This window comes from Oryzias melastigma, linkage group LG10 (assembly GCF_002922805.2).
Source record: "Oryzias melastigma strain HK-1 linkage group LG10, ASM292280v2, whole genome shotgun sequence".
In the NCBI taxonomy this organism is placed as follows: Eukaryota; Metazoa; Chordata; class Actinopteri; order Beloniformes; family Adrianichthyidae; genus Oryzias; species Oryzias melastigma.
Genome location: NC_050521.1, coordinates 19,649,176 through 19,666,650, shown reverse-complemented (window position 1 = coordinate 19,666,650; position 17,475 = coordinate 19,649,176). Strand labels below are relative to the sequence as shown.

The 17,475-nt window shown below is 37.5% G+C and overlaps 1 protein-coding gene across 1 annotated transcript; it reads right to left on the bottom strand.

Annotated features, from left to right (window-relative positions):
* Nucleotides 1-10,861: 10,861 nt before the first annotated feature.
* Nucleotides 10,862-15,710, bottom strand: adrb2a (adrenoceptor beta 2, surface a). Its single transcript, XM_024284093.2, has 2 exons — nucleotides 15,277-15,710; nucleotides 10,862-15,032 (listed from the first exon to the last, which is right to left on the bottom strand). The coding sequence occupies exon 2, from the start codon at nucleotides 15,030-15,032 to the stop codon at nucleotides 13,836-13,838; it is 1,197 nt and encodes a 398-aa protein (XP_024139861.1). The 5' UTR covers nucleotides 15,277-15,710; the 3' UTR covers nucleotides 10,862-13,835.
* Nucleotides 15,711-17,475: the final 1,765 nt, after the last annotated feature.

The following is a 17,475-nucleotide window of genomic DNA, read 5'->3' as shown; positions in this document are numbered from 1 at the left end:
TTAAATTAGTCTCCAAGATATTTGTACTTTAATAACGGAATGATACAGCAAAACGAGTAAATTTAATTCTAACATTTTTTAAATTCAAAGCTGTTTGGACTCAAGTTTTATTTAAGCGTAAAAGTAGCACTTTATGATATGAAAAAAGCTAAAGATCCACAAGAAGAAGAATACAAAAATTAAAATTAAGATACAAGTTATTTATATGAGTTAAGCCACTATTTCATTATGTTATGAGCGCTTACCTTAGAGTTGGTTTTGGAGACAAATTTTCCTTAGTAAAAAAAAAAAATATTTAAAATATTAATTCAGTGAATTGAAAATATTTAATTTAGTGAGCCATTGGTAACAATTGATTAAAACATGAGCAAAGGAGTAATACGTTTGTGTTCAAATGGCATTTTTGGCTTCATGAAAAGTAGGTAATGTGACAAACTCACCACAAGAGGGCATCATGACATAAACTTTTTTTCTGTTCCGGGTTATTACAAACAGCTTTTCTGTTATTACGAAAACCCTATGAAAGGGATGACATAACGATTTAAAGCAGAATACTGTACATTTCTTCCTATATCTCATTTGATTAGTTCAAAATTCTCACATTTTCTGCTTTGATAGAAAACTTTCCTGTAGAGAAATGTATTTTAGGATAAAGAATAAAAGATGTCTTGATCTGTGACATTCAGACTTAGCTTAATGAAAAGCAAAATGTAAAAGCGAAGATTCAGAAGAAAGGCTCAGACCAACAGATGAGATTTTTAAAAAAGAGGTTACCTCAAGATGAAGCTCCTTAAGTTCAAGAAATTTAAAGTTTTCATGGATAATCTGTTTTCAGAAGGATGCTGCAACACTTCCTTATTTTCCCAGCAGGCAGGAGTTCAACATAAGTCCAAGTGAACCAAAACAAACACAGAATTGTTCTTGCTAATAGCATATTCCCAGGATTACTTTAAAAGCGATCTTTTGAGACTCAAAGTGAGCAAGTTTACGCTTCACGGTCCATCCAATACTATTAGGAAGAATAGAAACTCGTTAGCGTCAAGAGCTGAAGCATTAATGGACCTTTAATCTCATGGAACCTTAAAGCTACAACAATAAACAGCCACTGACATCCAAGGGCAGAGCGGGGAGTCTTCTTTGTTTTTAAGACAGGGCATTTTAAATATATATTTTAGCAAAATAAAAAAAATATAATGTCCTTCAAGCTAATAGAACAGCTAAAAAAACAAGGTTACTACAAGTCTCTACTGAGCCAACTCATATTTAGATTTTTTTTTCATCGTAAATGATCATTTATCATCAAAACAACATCAAGTTTCCCATCTTCTGATGAAATATTTATCATGAGAGGATTTTTCACTAAATTTTTGAGGGTACTACACAAATTTTGCATCTTCTTTTTAGAAAACCAGATGTTCAAAAAGAACACAGATATTTCAATACGAGATTTTTCTATGGAAAACAAAAGCAAAAGTAAAAACAAAAAAAAATACATGGTTCCTATTTTTATATTAATTTTTTTAATTTACAGAACAAAAATTATTTGAAATATCTGCTTTAGACATTCAGGTTGGGTTAAAATGTATTTTTGCCATCAGGTTTAGTTCCTAGAATGATCACATTCTTCCTTTTAAAAATTCAAATGTTAAACCCACATTACTACAATAGATTACATTATTAGCTCTATATTCTACACTTATGAAAATAAAAATAAAAAGCATCTGTCCATAAATAAAACTTTCCTAGTAAGAAAAGGACAAATATTTCCACTTCCTTGTATGTTTGTCTTTTATGTATGGATATTTTAAAACAAGTTTTCTAAGTTTAACTCATTCCTCCTCCTCTGGAGGTCAAAGTTGTGGAATCTCCGTCTGATTTTAGAAACACGCACCTTTCACAGCAGCAGTTGACTTTTAAACTTTGAACTCAGAGATAATTTTGGCTTCCACTCAGCCTGAGATCGATCCGGAGTCCAGCATACGTGTTGAAGGCAACGCCGAAGAGTCAGAATGTGAGCCGTGTTGCCGTGGTGGAGATTACAGCTGAGTTCAGAGCAAAAAAAACAGATTAGAGTGTGAGTTTTTACACATCTCCCCTTTTTATGTAAAGATGATGGATGGATGTTCACTGCCGCCACATCTGGGTACTACATGATGTTGACTCACGTGTTTTTCCTCCTATTTCTGTATTTTTTGGAATGGAATAAAAAAAAAATGTTTATAAAAATAACACTTATTTCTAGGATTTTTATGTTGGGAACAGTACACATGTGGTACAAAATGATTGGACATAATTTCTGCATTTGTAAGGGGGAAACTTATATAAATATTCAATAAAACTCCCTTACAGTTTGCAATAGTTCTGAGAATCTGAACTGCTTCGCAACACGTCCGTATCCGGTGTGAACCAGGCATTAGGGTGAGGGTGAAATACGTGAGATGCAGGCGTGTCACACGGATTTTTCCTTTTTTTCTTATGTCATAGGTCACTTCATGAAACACTTACCACACGGATGATCCATCCAATCTAGTCTCCAACCCTGCTTGGACTGGGACAACCCGAAAACCTGCAGCACCCCCACGGTGCTTAACTGAAAACTCACCTTTCAAGACAAGTTTTTTAGAGAAAATGTGTCTGTTTGAAACTCTTCTGAATACTTTGTCTCTCTCTTCTCTGCCTTGCAGGTTTATGATAGAAACTGAAACTCTTTTCAAAATATTTGCATTCGTGAGCTTGTTTGCCAGGTCAGTGACGGAAGGAAAAAGGAATTCTGGATTCACAAGTTTGACCGATGAGATGAGCTTTTTACACGTGCGAGGTAGGGCCGAACAAGGTGAACATTAATGTATTTAAGGTTTCAAAAGTATATTAAACCTACAATCCTATTTTTTAATCCCTAAAGTGGAGTGGAACCACATATTTCACAAATTACAAAATAAAAGCTTACATTTTTAGGTTAAAAAGTAAAAAATACTCAAATCTTTGGTTTCTAAAAATGAAAAAACTCAATGTTATAATGATGAATTTCAGCAAAATGTTTGTGTTTTTCTCTTGCAGACTAGGTTTTCATATGCGAGACTAGCTTCAGGATTGTGCTTTTCTCTGCACAGATGTGTATTTCATGCACACAAACATTGTTATCAACATTTTTCTATCCCTCCCTGTCCCTCCAACACCTCTTTCACCTCTCCTTTAGAATAATAACACTCATCCCGGCTTACTTCTCCTTGTAACAGATGAATAGGTTCATCTTCTCCTCCCAGAACACTCAAGTCGACATACACAGTGTGTGCCTGTTGAGATAATACTGGAAGTTACTCTCCAAGGCTGACTGAGGATCCCATTGCTGCATGAATTCTCAGAGCCATCAGCACTTTGTTTAAACTTAATAAGCTTTAGGTGAATAACTGTAGAAGTATGTGATGAAAGCTTGGCCAGCCGGATCAGCTCTGCTTTCACTTCTTGCGTATGGAGATTTTTATTAGAAAGGGTTCCCGATGACAGGAACTGTCCTTTCTCTGCAGACGTCTAAACGCAACGTGTTCGAGCCTCTGAACGTCTCATTTATCAGAGCAGGGTTTGCCGTTTCAAACTGGGGCTGTGGTTTTCCTGGAACTTCAAGTGCAGCATCAAAACTCAGCTTCTTAACCCACTTCCAATCTTATCTGGTTCCTGTTTGCTTAAAATATGTTTAAACACTATAAGCATATTTTTTTTCAAACATTGATGGTGCATTTTTTACTCAGAGGAAAAGAAGAAAAAAAACAAACAAAAAAAAGGTTTGTTGGTTTTTATTTTTCTGTGGTGGGGTTACTAAAGAGTCAAAAAAAAAGTTCAAATGACACGACTGTGACTGAGTCATGTACTGCTCCAGCTATCCCGTGACCCTGGAAGGGATTAAGCTTGTTTGGAAAATGGATGGATTCAACCATTCGGTTCACCTCTGGTGTAATGTTAATAAATCTGCTAACAAAGATTAGAGATGTGACTTAATAATATTTAGCAATAAGGGAAAAATGACCCCCAAATTAGAAATTCTCACAAATGGTTACAGAATGAAAGGTAAACTTACATTCACACCAGAGCTGATTGGTCCCACCAGCGTTTATTGTATCATCTGCCTGGTACAGTCAGGTTTAACAACTCGTCTGAACTCTGATTATGAAAAAAAAAATAAGGACATCAAAAAAGCATGCTTTGAGGGTTCTTTTAATGTCAAAGTACAAAGAGAGAACGTAATTCAAAGATGAAATGTGACAGACACGATGTCAGATCAGGAGAGTGACAATCTGTTCTTAGGGGCAACAGAACTTTGAAAGTTTTGGACTCAGAACACACAGAAAATCCCCCTTTTCAATTTCTAACTCAGCAGTACACTAAAAAGAAAATGGTCCAACACAAAGACAAAACAGCTGGGAGGAAACAGAGAATTCACTTTCACATGCACTAGTTAACAGGGCTGTGTATTAGCCAATACGATATGTATTGCAATATATACTACGACAGTACCAGACAATATTTCACTGTTTTTTAAATGATACCTTAAGAATGATCTGAATATTAATACATTTTTCACATAAGTAAAGTTGTAAAATACATTAATGATCAGAAAATTAAGCATTGCAACTCATAAACAAGTTACTTTTACCTAAGAAAATTCATGGTGCTTTTCTTTTGGTAATTTAGCAAATATGTAAGTGAAAAACAAAATTAAGACTGAACTACATGCGTGTTTATAACTAATTAATCAAATATTGCCTTGGCAATATTTTAATTATCACTAAATAAAGTATTTATATAAGTATGTATATTTTATTACACCCCTATAGTTAACAATAGAAAAAGAAGAAGCAGAAGCCCTTCCCTGCTTGTTCAGTGTGAGCACCATGGACTTAATTTAAGAAGATGCGTCAAATGTGCGGTGTGTCTGTAGCTTGACACATGTCCCATTTCCCATCATGATGTGCAGCAAATGTTGTCCTGACATCTTTAGTGTGCAGTTGCCACGAGGAACAGAATCCTCTTGTAACATGACCTGGATGTTCAAGAGTCTTTACAGACAAACAAGAAAGTCTTTTTCCTTTATGGCAGCAGTGGTTTGATTAGCATTAAAATCTCTGCACCTCCTCACAGCTCCGTCTGTCTTCGAGACACTTTTAATTGTTTGAATCATGCCTCTTTAAATTTGCATTTTGGAAAAGGTTCAAAGAAACAAACTCCGACTTGGACCAAACAAGCACCTTTAGTGTTTTACAAGCAGACATAAAAGGGGATTACGATTCGTGCAAGGTATTTATTCTTGCAAATTACTCATCAGGGTAAAAATATATCAAACTCCATGATACTGGAGAACATGTTCGCAAAGGACAGAAGACTTGAAACCAATACTGTGCAACAACAATGGAAATCAAAGCTCCTGTTGTGATTTACATTTCACCCCGAACACATTCCACAAAATAGATTGTAAATGAGTCGTTTTACCATCATGCCTCGGCTCGCCACGGGAAAGTCGAGAAGCAAGTGAGAATTTAGATGAAGTAATAAGCTCCTTCTCCCTTTTACAGCTGCTGACATGAGTCTGATGGAATGCCCACGCTGAAGCAAGTCTTCACTGCTGACCTGAGAGGTCTTCAGAGATATATCTATGCACATATTTGATCAAATCTTGGCTTTTTTTGCTGAAAACTTCAGACCACACGCACTCATTTAGTTGCACTCATCAGGCCCTTCTTCAGTCTGCATTGTATTAGGCATCCATCTGACAAACATCTTTGTTCCATGTGTCAGGGAATTCTTGTGGGAGACAACTGTGGTGTCACAAGGATTAGGAGCAATCACACAGAGGCCGGGGCTGACGACGCCTGCGTGAGTCTGGCTGTGAAGCCACAAGACTGATACATTCCACTCTTGTTAGGACCGAGCAAAAACCCAGCTCGTGTTTGTGTAACATTTTCTTGATTTAAAAGCTGTGAGATTTCCATTTATTTAAAAACATAAACACTTTCTACTGGAACCCCCTTGTTTACACACAATTTAAGGGGAGAAGGGGCTTCTGACAGACCACAAATCTCTACTGAATGTCATTTTTTTTTTTTTTTTTTCTGAAGCAATAACAAAAACATGGCCCCTTAATGTGAGGTTTCCATTTTACCACTTCTGCAGAGACCTATCCGACACAACAGCGAGGCTGTTCGATGACGGATGAATTCTTTAGTCGATTCCAGCTGTTTGGACCTCAGCACTGCGACGCTCCGTTTCTCCAGAACTTCCTGAACCTTGAAGAATACTCCGTCTTGAGCTCCCGAAGCCAATGAAAGCGACCACAAGAGGGCCATCAATAAATATAATTGTTAACCATTAAGAATACAATACACAGGAGCTGGCTGAGAGTCCCATTGACTCCTCAGAGGCAAATTATGGTGCTTATGGTTCTGAAAACTGAGCTATTAAACAGAGAATGAAAAGGCAGATCGTCGGTTCAGTTTAAGATGTATCATTACGCTCCATCCCCTCCGGCCTGTGTCAATAGGCCAGCCATTAGCAGAAGTGAAAGAAGTTGAAATAAAAGGCTGACAATTGAAGTAAACTGCAAGAACACTCACTGCTGACCGCAGGCAGTTAACTCATTCTGTTTGACCTCCTACAAGGGTTTAAAAAACACTTCCTTGACCTTTGTTAACAGCAGCAAAGAGGCGTTTTTCTTTTAAACTACCAACTAATGTGTTCAGTCTGTTCTGTGGGCCTGTTTGTATGGAACACAGGAATCACACTGGGCAGCCGAGCGACCCCTCTGCTATAATATTAACTAAAGATTGATTAGGGATTTTACACTAGTAGTCATATTTGGATAAAATATCTATTAAGGATCCACTCCAATTAAACGTTTTTAGCATGTTATTGCAGCATTTTGCTTACCAGGGAGGATTTATGTAAGAAAAAAATTAAGATTAAAATTGGATTTCTGAGTATTTCTTTTTTTAATCATTGTGAATCAAGAGCAGATGAAAAAATGCAGTTTAAAAAAAGTCGTCTTTACCATTCTGATGCATCCATAGACAAATAGATTCATGTACGTCTTTGTTTTCCTCGTCTGAGCTGGCACCTGGCTCAAGACTGTACGAAAGAATAGCCCCAATATTGAGATAGTGAACAAAGAGATGATGGGAAATGAGTGCAGGCGTACACTCCCCGTCAATAAACCTGCCCAAACTCAGAGGCAAGTTTCTGCTGAAGTGTGCCGCTCTGCAGAAAATATGTCCCTAAAAAAGGAAACCGTTTTTTTTTTTTTGGATTGTCCTAAAAAAGACGATCATATCTAAAAGAATCTTTTTACAATCGATCAAAAGATGATCGGAGTGACACTTTGAAGGCTGATTAAAATAGGCACAATAAACTAGTGATCTATGAAAATGAAGGAATCTGAGAGAAGGAACAAACAAACCAATCAAAAGATGATCTAAATCTGTGGCACAAAAGTTAAAAAGAGGTAACAACCTTTTGCTTTGCAGGACACAAATGCAACAAAGGAAGCGAGGCTTGGGCAGTCAGGAGAAAATTGGTACCCAAAACTCTTCAGAAGGCTTGGCTGTGTAACCACTTGACAGATTTCCCATAATCCATGCCAACAAAGAGTTGTTGCAAACTGTGTTTTCCTCACACAGATGTGTTTGATACATAAAGTTCTTAGCATTTTTCTGTTATGTTCTCGTTACTGATCATTAAAAGGTCTTTTAAAGCTTTCGATCCGCCTCAAAATTGGCCAAAAAGGATTTCCACCAAACAAGGAATCACACTTATGGTTTGAAATCTCATAAATGTTATCCCAAAGACTTTTTTCAGAGGGCAAATTAGGTCAAAATAAGCTTTTTGTGGAGCTTCAAAAAAAAAAAGAAAAAGAAAAACCAATGCCTGATCTTACATTCCTACATTCACGCACATCATTGGATTAGCCTCTTTGGATGTCTTGTCCCTCCAAGACATGGAACATTAAATGCAAAACCATAATTGATATGTCACCCCCGCGAGGACGGACTGAGATTTCTGAGATTAAAATAGCAAACAAAAGGTTTTTACAGTAAAGCATCCATGAAAAGCAGCGGGGAGACTTAATAATGCCGTAAAAAACTGATTATGGACAGTTGGTACATATTTAATCTGTTGGATCCGACTTTCGTCAACAAATCTCTATGGTTTGTTTTTTGTACAAATATTTGTCCATTTTGTTTTTTTCAGAAAATGGAACATTCTTTGCTGTGAAACAATGGCAGATCTGTTGAAATGTCAAATATTTTGATTATTTTCATTTTGGCTTTAAAAATGTCTTAAAACCTGCCAACTGATGTTGCATCAGTTAGTCCAGATAATGGAAATTTTTCTAGTTTACAACTAGGAAATAAAAAACAAGAAAATAAACATTTGTGTAAAAACAGAAGAAAATAATTTAAATTGAAATAATAGATATAAATGTTTTTGAAGTAAAAAGGTCATATATGACCATTGAGAGGGATAAAAAGAGCCATGCCAGAACCTTACATGCACAACGTAGGTTTTGTTTTTAACATTTTTTTTATCCTATACTACAGTCCCAGCTTGGAAAGACAAAAACAAACAGAAAAAGTATATTTTTCTCGCCAATTACATGTCAAAATAGTGAAAAATCATATGCAGATAGTTACGAGGCATCTGTATCTGATTTTCTATTTTTTGCTAAAGCAACTCTGGGATATTATGGAGGAAAGGAAAACACTGCAGAATAAATGGTTGTATTAAACCAGTAAAGAACCTTATCTTCCACCAACAGCCGCCAAACATCTGAGGTCAAAATGCACGCAGCTAAGCTTATTACTAACACGGCAAAGTCACAAACTCGTGACCTCTAAGCTTGCCTCCCGGCACCATTCATCTTTCAAAGTTTCAAATCTAAACGCGCATCGTCAGAGCCTTAAATGAACCACCGTTCACATCGCACCCAAAGACTGAGGGTGCACTGTTGAGCTCTGAAAACATGTTCACTGTTACCACGACACCAATTTTACACCTATTTGGTGAAGCAAGTTGGGCTTTCAAATCATTTCCTGAGACTTCACTGATCTTAAGATTATTTCACAGTCATTTCACAAACACTTATTTGTACTGAAGATTGAACGTATCGACGCAAATCATCTGTTTCCTGCATGAGTGGGTTAGAATTGATATCAATAAAAACAATTGAGAGTAAAAAAGAAGACATTAATTTATATTTGATTCTGAAGAGATGAGATATTTCTGATTACTCCTTTCTTAAAACCTTAAAAATATGCTTGAATTAGAGACGTGGGTGTTCCATGTTACAGTTACTACACTTATGCTGACTGATGTTCAATTTAATGATGATTCTAACATATTAAGATGTTGAGTTTGACAAAATACTTAAAAAAAAAGATTTTTACGAATTTAATCTGATTTTTTCTTCCACAGAGGAAAAGATTAATTACATCTGGAAAGTGAATGACTCTCGTGGCTTATATTGTTTATGCGATGATGGTCATGTTGGAATCATTTTTACAGGAGAAATCTCTCAAATGTTTTCTTAGTTCTTTTTCTCCACTCAAAAGAACGCTAGCTGAAATATGATTTTCCGATGTCAGCGGAGTCTCTAAATTTAACCTCAAAGTTTGATTTGGCCTTGTGCTTTGACGTAGTAGATAAACCTTTGGACACATTCGCACCTAGACTCAGTCTGTCAAACTGAACCACCTGAAATATTCTAGTCTCAAGACTTTTTGGGGTGTTTTCCAGAAAAGCACTTGCCTCACTTTTCTTGGATTCATTCTGCACTTTTAGGACAACACTTTGACCTGAATTCAGTTAACAACACAGATGCACACAGCTTTAACCCTAGAACACTTTCACTACACTTTTGTAAGTTTAACCTGATATAATATACTCAATAAAGAAGTATTTTCTCATGAAATAATAGATCAAAATATGAAAAGATAAATTAGAGTAGTTATTTATTGTTTTCAACTGTGGTTTATGTAACAAAATAGAAAAAAAAACTATAGGAAGATCCAAAAAAAGGCTTGAAATTGAATTAAAAATTGAGAATTTGAGAAGAAAATATTCCTTTAAAAAAAATAATATATATATATAAGATTGTGTGCCAAACATAAGAAGACTCAAGGAGTGGAAAAATAAAAGATGTTAATTTTTAGTTGACTGTATTAAGTAATTTGGAAGCTATTTGTAAGTTTTTGTTCTTTCAGGTGAATCAGAGTTACAAAAAACGAATCTTAAAGTACAAAAATCTTTGCTTTGAGAAAAACTGTCTTGCAAAAAATATTTTTTTTCAACCGCAAAAAGATCTTAATGTTAAAAAACATGTCTTAGAGAAGATTTGAACGTTTTTCTTAAAATATAAATTCTTGGTAAGACATTTTTTCTCACCTCGTTTTCAAAATATTTTACATATTTAAAAGAAAATCTTCCCACGGAGTAAACATTTTTTACTTTTTTTCTGTTCTATTGTATTCCACAGCAGAGTAAAGGTGAACTTTTGTCCTTATTGTATTTGATTTTTTGTTAATCAGTCAAAGTTCTCTTTTTGGCAGAAATAGAGAACTATCTGACACAGGTCAAGTTTCTGCTCTATTGATAAGTACAGATGTGTAGCTAAAAAAAGAAAAAAAAGAGTGGAATGGAAACATATTTGTGGTAGTTTTATCGTCCCCTTGTATCATTTAGATCACATACAGATGGTTTTCTCTTATTGAAAGGATTTGGACTTCTCTCCGTCTTCCTTTTAAGAAGAGCGCTCTGGGGAGACGACTGTACTGTACCACACGCTGTAAGGGCAGTTATAAAAGACACATCAAAGGAACCATTACACAGAACATGTACATCATTTATTTCAATAAAAATGTAACATATCACACACGCTTGTTTTAATAATAAATACCACAGGGAACCACTTTTCACAACAGGCTTCAAGACTTTAACAGTGACAGGAACTTGTGCGAAAATAGCTTGCAAACACTTAGTAAACATTCAGGCGAGTGTTCCACTCAAAATGAAAAGGTGACAAGTTTGCTCTTCTAATGAAGAAATCTTGAACTTTATAGAAAAAAATATATATATTGAAGCTTTGAGCAACACCTGCCCCGAAATGCAGCAAGTCTATTTTTTTCTTTGACAAAAAACACAATAAACACAAACCTTTTACTTTTTTAAGTTTGTAAAATATTTTGTTCAGATTTTCTAAATCTCCTGAAAGTGCTATACAGTGCCAGTTTAGGTTCAATTGTCATATTAACATAGCATACGGCACCCAATATGATACAGACACAAAACTGTAAAATAACCCCTAAGACTCGCTTTTACTGTGACCTATAATCCTCCTTGGAGAGTACCTATTGTTTCAGAGTGCACAGAGCAGTATGTGCTCTGGAACAAGACATTGGAGGGAGAACTGAATGTGCACTGACATAAAACATCAGCTGTGCTTGGAATGGCGTCAGCTCGTCGTTCAAGGCTCATTGCACGTAGGTTTTCTACGAGAATGTGAAGGCTTGAATTCTGCAATGTACAGGGCTTTTGATGAAACCTTTTTTTTTTTTATACGCCTGAGGTGCAAAGAGAGTCCACTGCCAGGAGGGAGCAGTGTGGATGTGCAGTTCACAGCCAGACCACTTTGAAAGAGAGGAGCACGCAGGTCCACAAACACAACACCATTAAACAGACGTGCAAACACTTGTAGAGTGCTTCCAAGAATTACATTTCTTTTTTTTTGGATTTCAAACAAAAAGACTGGGATGTTGGTAAATTAGTGCCTTTTTTTAAGTGGATATGTACAAACTTGGTCTAATATCAGATTTGTGCTTTTGGCATGCTGTACAGTGGAAATGTAAAAAGAACAGTCCAAAAGAAACATTTCCTATGACATTCAACCTCGTACATTTACTTTGCTGTAAATCCACAAAAAAGGAAAACAGAGAAAGATCAGCACACTGGAAAGCTTGTTTTTCACATGGCAAACATTGACGTATGATGACACCGTGTTTACGTCGACTCCTAAGGTCTGTGATAACAGCACTCACCAAACCCTGCGATACAGTACATAAGAGTTTCCCTCTGGAGGAACAAAGTTCACAGTTTTGGATGTGTCAGCAAATCTAAGCCCGGTCGGAGGCGATGCTACATGCACTAAAATACAGGTCACTAACACAGATTTAGCCTGGCAGAGTCCCTGGTCCCCCCCCTCCTGTCTTAGAAGCTACATTTAGTGTGCTGTCTCTTTGACCAGATCATACTTCTGCCAAGGAAAGGTGCTGCAGCTACATCAACACCTTGACATTTTTCCCTGTTTTCTATAAGTGCTCATTGTCCATGGTAGCTTTCCTCGAAAATATATGCAATTTTAAGGTGGATGACGGTAAAAAAAAAAAGAAAAAAAATATTGGATCCCTCTTTTGTTTTTTTAGGAGGTGATGATTCTCTAGCTAAACATGTTTGTTAGAATTGGCCTCAGCTGGACTGAAGCCTCATCTAGAGGCTGCACATTAAGGGGCATTTAAATAAGACTGACCAAAACTGACTGAAACAACTGAAGCCGAGGCACGTTTCTGCAGACTCCCGAGTGCCTTGTCCAAATGGCACAATGATTACACACACACACACAAAGAGATAGTAAGAAAATAAACAAGGAGTGTACTATACGCGAGCTTTGGACGTTTTTTTTCTGTCTGGTTGCTGGCTCCACTGTCGCGTCTCGCCCTGGAACTTCGTCACTCGGCTGCATTCACACCCTGTTTATGATTATGCGTCGTCTGTACCCTTGCACTATGAGGAAACGGCTTCTCTGGTTGCGGTAAACTGTGCACATACTGAAACACGGCAACTGCAAAATCTGATAAACAAACAAGGCTCGTGCAGCCAAGGGTCAACTGCTGCTGTTGCACAGGGGAAAAATAATTTGCTTTGTGACCAAAAAAAAGTGGTTTTAAATTTGCAACCAATCTAGTGGAAAACATGTTAGACTTTATGAAAACGTTTCAAGCCAAGTTTTTACATTAACTCTATTGAAGGTAGCTATCTACCCAAAAATTATAGGTATTTTTACAGTTATTTGTCTGATAAAACAAGCTTTGATGTTTATGATGGCATTAGTCGAACAGCTACAGGCGTTCCTAAGATCTAGATTAGCCAGCCGTATCTTATGTGCTTTCTGCTGACAACATAAACTCCTTTAAAAACGGCCTGCACTTCAGAGCAGGATTTAGACGTGTTTTGCCTCACGTGTAGCCAATACAGATTCATGGATTCCTCGGAATGTAATTTCAGATGCAAAGAACAAGACTGGTTTAAAATTCCCGCATGCGAATGCATTCTTTGGTTTAGTAAATCGTACTAAAATCTCCAATAACATTTTAATGCTGAAGAAAGAACAAAAAATAAATAAATAAAGCATGCCCAGAAGTTTTGGTTGAAACCTTATAATCTGCAAATGTACCATTCACATGCCATTAGGCTTAACGCAGCTCTCGTTTAACTCCAAAGGTAAGAATATAAGCCAGTAAAGAAAATAACACTGTAAAGCTGTGAGGAGGTAGATGTAGTCATCATATAATCAAACAAATACTTTTAAAAAATCTACCTAAAGTATATAGTCTCTATCTTTAACTTAAAAAAAATGTTCCTCAGCTTGAAGTGATTGTAGCAGTTTCTCAGAAACACTTTTGAAACACTGCCAGCCACTTTGCCTGGCCTTACCTTAATCAGCCACCAGGAGAAAAGCCTAAATGTTTATAAGCGTACAGTCTTTAGCTTTCTCTGTTCACTGAAGGGTCAGTGCTCCATGCTTAAAACGGAGTTGTGACAGCTGCTAAACCTTCGTTGCAGTTTCCATTGGGGTCCCCTATGGTTTTTAGCAGACACGTCTCGTTGGGATCACTGTCCTCTGAATTGCCCTTGCTCCTCCCTTGCTGGTCACTCTGCCAGCTGTTCCTGCTGTTGATGTATCCATTCGTTGGTCCTGGGTCGCCCTGGTGGTTCCCCCTGAAGCAAAGGAGTTTCTTAAAAGCGTGCCTGAATTCAGGACTCCGGCAGTAAATGACAGGGTTGAAGGCAGAGTTGGAATAGCCTATCCAGTTCAGAATCTTAAATGCGGCAACGTTCACGGCCGATATGGAATCGATTATATTGAGGATGAAGAATGGCAGCCAGCAAAGAGTGAAGGTCCCCATTATGATGCCCAGAGTTTTCAGGGCTTTGTGTTCACGCAAGTAAAACTTTGCCTTCTTTTGTCGACGTCCATTCTTGTCCTCCGAAGAATCATTATTGTCAACTTGAAAGCGCCCAACACTTTGGTTAATCTTTTTTAGCTGCTGTTTGGCTGCCTGGAAAACACGGCTGTAGACAAAAATCATGATGATTAGAGGGATGTAGAAAGAGACGATAGAGGAGGTGACGCTATATTCCGGGTTTGTATAAAACTCGCAGCACTCCGGATTATTTAAACAAACTTCTGCGCTTTTTTTTCTGGATTTCCACCACTGCATATGAATGGGCAGGTAGGAAATCAAAGCAGCAATCACCCATATCAAGACGACCACCATTCGAGCTCTGCTCTTCGTCAGTAGTGACTGGTAGCGGAATGGTGACGTGATGGCCAAGTAGCGGTCAATAGCGATGACGCAAAGGGTCTCGATGCTTGCAGTCACACAGAGGACATCGGTGGCAGTCCAGAAGTCGCACCAGAATCCACCAAAGTGCCATTTCTCAAAGATGATGTTCATAGCACCGAAGGGAATCACCATGAGACCCATGACCAGGTCTGCACTCGCCAGGGATGTGATGAAGCAGTTGGTGACCGTTTGGAGACGCTGAAAGCGAGCAATTGATGTTATAACCAGGATGTTGCCGAAGACGATGACCATCACCAGGAAAGAACTCCAGATGCCCATCACGATCATAGCCGTCTCACTAAGACTCTTGTCTTGGGTCTTGTTGAACGAAGTGGTCGTATTCTGGGGAAATGGAGTGACGGTACTTCCCATCTGAAGAGATCACATGCAGAAACCAATCAGAAACACACAAAAAGAGAGGAAGTGAATATGTATTTAAATAGTAGGAATTAAATAAAAGCAGCAACAATTAACGAGTAAAAGCATTAATATCTGCATCTAAAACAAAAAAAAAAACAAGCAAGAAAAGAAAAAAAAAGACAGCAGAAGCCATAATGACCTTTTTGGCTCCATGCTTTAAAAACAAGTTGAGTCAAGAAAAAGCAAGAATACCAACCTCGACAGGTCGTTGTTTTGCTCCCAGCCTCCCATAAAAATGTCAAAATTGTCAGTGTTGAAATAACTTCCTGTAAGACTGGCAAGGTTCACATGCCCACTCTACTTTCTGTTCGCGTTGAGCTCCATGTCTCTCTACTAAGTCGTTCAGTTGAGCAGTGTTTCCTCCGATGTGTCTCAGAGCCCTTATAGCATGCAATGATGACATCACAGTCAGGGCTCAGCCAATCAGCGCACCAGCCTGTGGAGGGTGCTGAACGCTCACAGGAGTTTGAACACACTGTCCCAACAGCTGCTGCTGCAGGGCTGCATGAGACATAAGGCAGCCAACGCAGGCAAAGATTTACATATTTAAAAATCCTGCAAATTTGTACTGGAATCTATGAACTGTATTATAGGTCAGCTCCATAGAACCTGTCGAGTTATAAAGTCTACTTCCTGTTTATGAGCTTACAGCTCAGTGCTTGTGAGTCTGCATCTAATTAAAACTAGTTAAAGCATTTTTCGAGCATTTGTAACATCAGGCTGGATTCACAAGTTATCCATCTGGCAAGTGAAGCTCACGTCAGTGAATTTTGTCATGATTTATTGGGTGGTTGGAGCTTTAACACACTTCTTGTCCTGACAAAACCTTGGAGTCTTGTTGTTGAGTGTGGGCTGTTCTTTTATATAAAAATCAGACAGCACGAACCCTTCGCCAATACAAGCACATATGCTTGTGTAATAAAAACATCCAAAGGTTAAACTATAAAAATGACCTCAATGTTTTGGAACGTAAAAGGCGCAGTGATCTTCACAGCAAGAGCTAAAAAAAAGTCTTTCAGGATCATGAACAAATTTGCACTTTTATGACCACTTATTCCAGTACACAAATTATATATGCAAACAAATTCTCAGTTATTTGAATTTCATGTCTGTGTGAGGTGTTTTTAAGCATTGGCGAAACTAAATGATCTAGGATCACAAACCCTTTCATTTTTAATTCAGTGTTTTTGGATAATGTATTTTTTTCTATAAATGGTGTCATATTTAATTTATCCCATTAACCCAATCCCACCTGTCACATTTTGACTGATTCCTCCTAATATCTTATATATATATATATATATATATATATATATATATATATATATATATATATATTCAGCCTTATTTTAAACAATTTCTTCACAGTGGTGTACAATATGTATGAAGACTGACATGTATAATATGGTTTACAATTGTTTAAATGTTGTAGTTTGTCCTTTTAAGTTTGAGGTTCTTTAAAGGGGCCATACCATGATTTTCTTCAGCCTTTCAGAGTAAAATATATCCATATATGATCATATATTACCTTCTGAACACTAAAAAACAAATTATTTATGAAATATGAGTCATTTTTGTGGACCGTTTTAATACACTGAGGTAAAACGACTCGATCTCTGAGGCTCCGCCTTTCTCTCCTTCTCGCCCATTTCACGACGCCATCCATGATCCTGCCTCCCCGAGCTGATGGATTTTGAGCAACACTTTTCACTGCAGCTTTAATACCGAGGAGGAATCCTGCATGAAGGTTACTGGAGACGCTATGGCTACATGTACGCATGCTAAAAACACGTCGGTAGAATCAATGTGGGTCACATTAAAAGTTGTTTTATTGAGTATGAATTTATCCGACCACATTTCAATGAGTTTCCGTGTGTCATCGTTGTGTGGAGAGACGAAGAGCGAGTTATATGCTTTTTGGTGGTGTTAAAATAAATGTTCTAACAAGTCAATTATTTCCTTTAGACTAACATGACACTCTAATGCTCTACATTTGTCACCGATCACCTCATATCCAACTCGTTTCTAACGCGACTGTCAGGTACGGTGGCCGTTTTGGTTCAGTTTTTCGGCTCTCGGTTCATTACATATTCAGATTGAGGGATCTCAGGACGAACCAAAGTTCAGAATTGGAAACGAGCTGAAGGTGGGTGTGTTTTCGTTGTAGACTGGAGGCGAAGCTTGTAGCACAGATTTTTCCAGGAGGGAGCAGTTGACATCGATCTTACGTCAGCACGTTTCCAACCGCTCATTTTCGTAGGTGTGGGAGGGGCTGCTGAAGACAGTGCAGGTTTTTAGAGGATTACACTTAAATGCATGTACGGATCAAAATGCCGCTTTGGGGGTTTTTTTATAGTGAGGAATGATCAATAAAATGCATTTAAAACCTCAAAAT

Excerpts from the sequence above, each read along its gene's own strand:
- adrb2a (XM_024284093.2), bottom strand. The coding sequence starts at position 15,032 with ATGGGAAGTACCGTCACTCCATTTCCCCAGAATACGACCACTTCGTTC.